Source organism: Agrilus planipennis, unplaced genomic scaffold (assembly GCF_000699045.2).
Source record: "Agrilus planipennis isolate EAB-ADULT unplaced genomic scaffold, Apla_2.0 scaffold27, whole genome shotgun sequence".
NCBI classification, from domain to species: Eukaryota; Metazoa; Arthropoda; class Insecta; order Coleoptera; family Buprestidae; genus Agrilus; species Agrilus planipennis.
In genome coordinates this window covers 488,618-497,120 of record NW_020439094.1, presented here as the reverse complement: position 1 = coordinate 497,120, position 8,503 = coordinate 488,618, and the positions used below count along the sequence as shown (strand labels likewise).

At 32.3% G+C, this 8,503-nt stretch overlaps 1 protein-coding gene across 1 annotated transcript in view; it reads right to left on the bottom strand.

Annotated features, from left to right (window-relative positions):
- Positions 1-7,361, bottom strand: part of LOC108735377 (gamma-glutamyl hydrolase-like) — a 21,563-nt gene extending 14,202 nt beyond the window's left edge. Inside the window, exons 1-2 of the mRNA XM_018467314.2 lie at positions 7,090-7,361; positions 3,489-3,714 (exon numbers count right to left, since the gene is read on the bottom strand). Of these exons, the coding sequence (XP_018322816.1) occupies positions 3,489-3,700 (212 nt within the window). The 5' untranslated portion in view covers positions 3,701-3,714; positions 7,090-7,361. The remainder of the gene's footprint in view (positions 1-3,488; positions 3,715-7,089) is intronic.
- Positions 7,362-8,503: the final 1,142 nt, after the last annotated feature.

Below are 8,503 nucleotides of genomic sequence, written 5' to 3'. Positions count from 1 at the left end.
GGACAAATCGTACTACAAAAATGGTATCGAAAAGTTGGAGGATCGCTATAATCAGTGTATCACCCTTGAAGGGAATTATGTTGAATAAAAAAAACGAATTTTGCAAAAAAAATGTGTTTTACTATTTTAGGCCGGGGACTTTTCAATTGACCTGTTATGTAATGCAGATCTTGTAGTAGGCTGTGAAACTGCAGATGCGTTTTATATATTTGTTATAATTTAAATTATTATAACTATGTTACAAACTGTAAATAGATAAATTGATAAATAAAACACTCGATTATCTTATCTAATCTAATCTAGTAATTTATCTATACAGACGTCACATAGGTTTTTTTGTGCACAGTAATCTATACAATCTATACATCCAGCATACACGTAAGTAAAATTAAAGTTTCTATCTGTCATAAAAACATGATGGCCTTTTCTAGCTTATACGGTTATTTGTAGTCGATTAAGACATAAACAATCGTTAGAAACATTTTCGTCTGTCTGTCTGTCTGTTTGTCTTTCTGTACGCCTAATGTTCGAAACCGATATCGATGAAACTTTACTAGTAGATATTTTTTTTCATAAGTTAAACAGAGATCCAGTCTGTAGTTCACTAGCAATTCGAAATATTTGCTGCTCTTCGACGTCTGCAATCAATTCATTATCTGCACTTACCTTAATATATCTTAATATATATAAATTACGTGTCACGTTGTTTTTTCGCGATGGACTCCTAAACTACTTCACCGATTTTAATCAAATTTGTACACCGTGTGCAGTTTGATCCAACTTGAAAGATAGGATAGCTTACATCTCAATATAGTATATAAAGTAAGGGAGTTTGGTCACGGTGGGTGGACGTGGATGGCGAAAATGTGAAAAAATAAATATCTGTCCTTTTCTAACATATGAGACCTTTTGGAAAGTTCTAAAAATTTCTGAAATGATCCAGAAAACTCCGGAATGTATGCAACTGTTACAATCGATCTAGAATGTTCTAGAAATTTCTGGAATGATCTAGAAAGTTCCAAATTGTGTGCAACTGTTAAAATCGATATGCAATGTTCCAGTAAGTTCTAGAAATATCTGGAAGGTTCCAAATGTCCGCAATTAATTATCAAAGATTTCTAGAATTTTCTAGATTTTCTCCAAATATTCTACAATATTCTAGAACGATCAACTATTATTAAGAAATTTTATAAAGGTACAGGGTGGTATCTAAGATAGAAATCTATATTATCTACTTTAAAAAGTGGACCCTTAAATAATTTATATACCATTAAACATGCGATGTATTTTAACCCGAGCAACGTCGGGTTTCGCTGCTAGTATATACAATATTATCAGTGAAATATTTTTGTTAAAAGGTCATATTCCAGTATTTTTGAAACTAGATATATTGTTCATATTAAAAGCAGCATAATAAATATATTTCGAGAATTGAATCAGATTCTAAATCATTACAATTTTGCCGTGGTTCGAAGTCATCCAGTTATTCATAACAGCTTTATATTGAGCTTTGACTGTCACATAAAAGTGTTGTGGGTAATGACTGCAGTGTAGTTTAGCATACTTTTCCAGAATTCTTCAAATAATCTGCCAGGGAACGTCCTACATCTGCGCTAAAAAATTGTTTATTGCCAATGTTCGGTTTGTACACAAAAGACGTATATTCAGACAATATAGCTTTTACGACCAACTTTTGCAAATGCAATTTGACTATATTAAAGGTTTTGACAGCCGATCTTAGAGAGTTTTTCTGCAGGACTTCATTCACCGATTCTTGTATTTTATCTACCCCTATGCGAGTTTCGTTTCAAAGTGAAATGACGAATGTACTACTAACAATAAGTAAAAAAACAGTTTCAGGATTACTCCAATAAATTAAAAAATTTAATAAAATGAACAACATTTAAATTGCAGCAGGATAGTGTTAAGAAATTAGGGAGTAATTCAAAAGAGTTGTGGAAGTATGTTAACGATAAACTTGGCAAATATAGTGTTTCGGTGATGGTGTTTCAAAATAAACACATCAACACCGTGAGCTATGTTTTAATTAAAACAAGTACAGAAAAAATACAAGTTGCAAAAATGGTCACTGAAATGTCACGTTACGAGTTCTTGGTACCAAGGTTGAAATACTTGTCCTCTTTTATGAATTGGTACAATTAATATATACATAGAGGGGTAGGTACGCCCTTCGACAAACAGAGATGGTAACGCCCATTCGGTTCTGAAAAATATTGAATTTGAATTAGAAGATGCCGACAAGGTTTAGGAAAGTAGGTAATTGTACATTTGCGAACCATCCCTGTTTGTTGTTATCCAGTTCAAAGAGACTCCCAGACGTGCCTATGAATAAATATCTTCAAAGTGATAATAAAAATTTGTACAAACTAACACCTATCGTAAACTAATATAAATATAAAACTTAACTTACAGCACGACTTCTTAATATTACAAAAATATGTACAATGACTATACACAATAACTATATACAATCAACAAAGACCGAACATATAGTAAGACTAGGAGCAAATTTAGTAGTATTGAAGATAGGAACTTTGTAATTGATAACGATCGTAACAAGGCTGGATATTTCAACAAGTATTTTTGTAGTGTTGGTGAAAAACTTGCAAAAAAAATAAAATCTTTTGATACATCTAGAAATAATATTTTGCATATTAATAAAGATTCGCACGAGAGTGACAAATGTAGTTCAAAAGAGATTCTAGCTATTATTAAATAATCAAAAAATACCTCAGCATTAGTTCTTATTGGAAGCTATCTAAACGATAGATCTGAGATTTAGCTCCAGGGGTACCACAAGGTACAATATTGGGACCGCTTCGTTTTATCATATTCATAAATGATATAGTTAATTCAGCAAATGATGTATCACGCGGATGTGATTGAGAATGTATCAAGAGGAGTGAACGTTGTTTAATAACACTTGCTGACTAACAAATTATGAAACACTTTGACATTTAATATCAAATATTAATGTGAAAATTCATTTTTTCAATCTTTCACCCACTACAAACTACCTCAGGTTAATGAGGGAAAATTGTTGCTGTTGTCACACCCTCACCGGGAACCGCACCCGGGAACAGTAGTTCGACAGATCTGTGACCTAATAAGTAAGGTTTGTTGTTACTGTTAATATCTCTCGTAGCTTAGTGATCAGAGTATTGGCGCATTACGCCAAAGGTCCGGGGTTCGATTCCCGGCGGGGGTGCGACAACAGCAACAAAGACTAACAAATTGACAGCTAACACTATTTTCATAACTATCGCCAATGTTACCAACAAATATGGAGTTATACCTCCTCAATGATATACGCTAATAAGAACAAAAAGTACCTACTAAATATTTGGGTGGTACAACTGACCAACACACGATTTAGGTTCAGCATGTTAATTAGGATAGTTTGAATCGGTTGAAATACCTCATTTGTTTTTTCTGGACTAAACAAAACTATGAATAACAGAACTTACCAAATGGGTATGACCCTTCCACCGGCGCTCTCTACAAATTTTACATAAGATGCAGCAATAAAACTATCGTATCCCTCATTTAAATAATCCCTGACAGAATACGTCTCCTGAGACAAAATTCCAATAACAGGAGTTTCCATAAGTCCTGCAGCAACTTTCATCAAATAGATGAAAAGGAGCAGGAAGTAAGGACTTATTCGTTTGCAAACCATATTTTGTCATAGATCTGCACAAGGAAAAATCAAAAATTGTACTAAACCTTCAATGAGACTTATTCTTTTAATGACACATCGAATATGTTATCTGAAATATGATAACGTAAAATAATGATAATGTCTCAAATGTGCATAAGAACTCATTGTTATCTTAAAATCAGACGATGTTTATCTTTGGGCAACTACAAATAAAGGAGTTTCTACAGTATAAGCTACTGAACCGATTCTGATCCGTTTTCGATTGGAAAAGCAAAGGCTTTCAGAAAATGCTGATACCTACCATAAATCTTGTCAATGCTTTCTTTTTTTAAAAAGAACCGATTTTCCAACTTTCAAAAAATCTGTTTTCGCTTAAATGACTGATTCTAATTTAACTCGAGCATGCTTTGAACAAAAATAAAGATGTGCTTATAAAAAAAAAATCTCAGGCTATTGCAGCAAATATGCTGGCACTTAATATCGCGATGGATAAATTGAAATCCTACGGCATAACTTTATTAACAGATACCTCTAGCACAGATCAATAAAATTATTTCCTATTTTAATAGCAACAATTAAACAAATGACGGTTAATAACAATCTACCATTGGAACAAACATTGCCCATTTGTTGACATTCGACAGGACTTCGATTACCAACTCCTTTTTTGTAGTTCAAATATCCGATAAGTTTATCACTGATTATTGAACAAAGAAATTCGAAGTGGTCAGTATTCTGTCAAAACTGCCAAACGCGGATCGCGATTTCGATTTTGTTGGATCTCATCAGCGCGTCGAATACTAACCACTTCGAATTTCTTTGCTCAATTTTGATAACGTGCCTATCACGTAATGGTGAGCTACGCCGTGGGTTCAGTTCAGCAAGTAGATATCCATCTATTTAAATGGACTTTGTTGAGCATAATAAATTCCACTAAATGTAGCATTGTACTACAGATGGCGTTTACCGCGCCATTTGTAGGATTTCATGCAGGCGGTAGATTATATATTTATATTTGTAAATCGGAGTTTTGTAACTGTTGCAATGAATTTATAGAAAGGTAATTTCACTTATAAATACTTCTTAAGTATTGCAAATGAAGCTTCAATAATGTTTTTATAAATATGTAGTATAAAAGTTGCAGATCACACTATTATTCCAGAATTTTACTGCATAATTTATAAAACAATTCAAATAATATTTATAATACATTTAAAAGAGCTACAGAAGGCAGCTATTACCCGAGTAGCATTTAGAGTATGGGTGAAATATGGCCCAAACTTGTACGCCAGATTTTGAAGTACAGCCATATCTAAAAACACCTGATACGGCCCATATCTAAAATGTAACGCCTTGGCAGATATGGGCCGTATTAAGTAATAATCTCTGGCCCGGAACAGAAATCGTAATCAGGTCCATACATAAAATTAAATTTAGGCCCATTAAATGAAATAAAATTAGAACCTAATAAGATTGTAGATCCAGCCGGGATTACGTTTACAGGTTTTGTCCATCAGTGAAAAATATATATTATATATTGATTACAATAATACTTGATGGGAAAATATAAATCTCGATTTAATTATTTACACGGAGCAATAATTAGAAAAGAATATGTGATCCTTTTAAAAACGATAGCTGTACTGCGTTAAGTTAAAAGAAATATTTAACGGATTGAATAGGTATGTGAGAAAAGAGGGATGACTCCTCGAGCAACACAAGTCGTCAATATTAACTGTATATATATTAACTATAGGTTTATGTATACATAAACCTCAGCGCGTAATATGTTAGATATCTAACATATGTTTTACAAGTGACCCAAATTAGCCACTGACATATACTGTAGTTTTTATTTTAACAACAATCCTTTTCAAAGAATTATCACATAAACTACATGCATATTTTTTTTACATTTATAAATATTTTAACCAGTAAAAATGGTAAAATATTTTTTTAAATAGATAGAAAATTATCATTACTTTTTTAACAATGTTTGTTAATTTAATACAGAAAATTATTTTAGAAATATGTAAATACATACTTAAAATATAAAAACATTGAATATGGTTAAAATAAAAATTATAATATTAGGCCCGGATCAGAAAACTATTGTTTTTCATATTATGCATTAATTCCGGTTGATGAAATTAGGCCCATTTTTTAAAAGGAAGGGAAATCGTAAAACGGGTTGCCAAAGGCAATGAATATCCGGACCTGAAAATAAAATGCATAATATGGAAATTTTCATATATGCCGGATCAGGCCCAATAGAAAACGCCTTAAAACGGTTAGCCTTAATATTGCCTTATCCGGCCCTTATATATAATCCGGTTAGCCGTACTTATTTGCTACTCGGGTAGGCAACTATAAAACAAAAAAACTTACAGGACAACTTTGCTCTCTGATAAACGTTCTACGAGAAAAAACTTCAACCATTATAAAATTGATTTATAATTTTGCTTTAAGAACATTCTTAGATATGACCTAGTAATACAGCAATGTTGTTGTTCTTGTTAACTAAATTGTATTACTTAGAGTAATCGTAAGAGTGAACAGCATTTCTGGAACTTTTAAAATACCTAAAACACTGTCTGGATTTAAAACAGAGAAGTGTGCTAGGTGGGATGTTAGTACAGAATTGAAACGCTTTTAAAATAACATGTCAGTTAACACCCCGAAGACGAAGTCTTCACTATGTGCAATACCAAGTACGTATTTTATGAACAATTGGTAATAAATAATGTTCGTCGATAATAAAATCAACATACGGTTTGATTCGAATAAATTATACGGTAATATATTATGATAAAGGTAAATATAGCTTTTGTTATCTCATTTGATTATATTATTTTAATTTATGTAAAATATGACTGGCACTAATCACATGACGCCATCCAGCGGCTCTTCTCAACAACATCGAAATTAAAATCCTAGTATTGATTAATTGATGAACATTGTGAATTTTAGCATGCTTGTCTAAATTACTTTTAATTACATTAAACATTCCAACATTCCTTTTAAAACACATATTTATATTTATTTATTTTACGTTAAATATGACAAAACAGCTTAAACATATGCTTGTAGATTGACCTACGTTAATAAATTGTTTGTACAATATCTTTTTGCAAAATTGACTTTCTTTCGGTAAACAAAGGTGTCAGTATTAAAATAATTTCTAAATACAATAACAGTGTTCCCTTCAGGGACTACTTTTTACGTCAATACAAGACAAACCACTTTAATAAGGTATTCAGTTATCGATATCCCGTTTAAGGCAGATTTTCACCCGCGATTTTCCTCGTATAGCAAAAAATAACGATATTGATAATCCATTAAAAGTAAAATTAGAAAATAAAGAGCTTAGGTATAACTATAAATTTAAAATTGACAAAATTACTCACATGCATGATTATATTATGAAAATTTAAGATTCTAGATATTGGTTGCCATGCAGCATTGAACTAGAAATAAACAAACTTGATTCACCGCTCACTTATGAAACTGTACGCCAGCACCCTCCAACCATTAAATGAAAATAGGTCAAAACTTGGCTACACGTCAAAATAGCTTTATTTTAGTAACGGTGTAAAATACACGTAATGCGTGCACTACATGCAATAACTGCATACGATAAACACCATTACTTATACCCATAAATAAATTATTATCGTATTGTCTACCTGTCTTTTATCTACATCAGTGCATTGTGACTACAAAATTAATTGAAATTGATCCTAATCAATAACTGCATTTTAAACAAAGCGACACGCTAAAAAATAACAGATTGTACTTGATTTAGACAATATTATACGAGAGAGTTATTCAATTAATTTTTTTTTTGTTTTCGGGAAAGAGGGGAAATCTTCAAAAGACACCCTGCCGTGTAGTTTTGTTATCTGATTTATGATTTTTTGTGTGTGTTACTTGTGTGTGTGTTTGTGTTTAGTTGGGTTGGTTTTGTGGTTATCTGATGGAGTTGGGTAGGGAATTAAGGTGGTCGATGAAATCATCGGGGAGATCTGGGGTAATGGACAGGAGTCGGGTTTTATTAATTATATCTATGCATATATATAAAAGAATGTCGTCGTAGTTACACTATTTATAACACAAGAACGGCTGAACCGATTTGACTAAAAATTAGTGGGGAGGTAACTTACAACCAGGAGAAGGACATATGATACTTTTTATCCCGTTCCCGTGAAAAAAAAAACGTGGTATAAGAAAACGCAACTGGCATGGAATGACAAAACGCAAATGACAGCGAAACGAAAAATTTATGAGTCAAAACATCAGTCTAACCGTTCATTTGTTAAAAATGGTATAAGAAAACGCAACTGACAGCTAAACGTAATGGTTAATGGTCTACGGTTAAGTATGGTGTTTTATTTTCAGTTAGATTTACCAGAAACTTGACTCTAATGCTTTTTCGTATAAAATTAGTGATATACCTACATACCTATTTTAACATTTTACAAAAATCTACCTCTTTAGGAAGCTGAAAGGGGTTTGCAAAGGTTGCATGTTTGTTTTCGGTCCGATTTACTTCAAACTGGTTAAAACATTCAATCTCTGTTGGGGGGTGATGAGTGGTGAATAGCAGTTGCAATGTTTAAATGGAACATACGAGGGTGGATTGATAAGTTTCCGGCCTGACCAAGAAAAACAAGGTTTTTAAAAATTTTTTTTTTTTATTTCTCAACATAATCTCCTCCAAGGCTGATACATTTCTCATAGCGGTGTTCCAGTCTATTAATGCCATCTCTATAGACTGATTCGTCAAGCTCCTCAAAATAACCATTTACAGCTTCGATTACT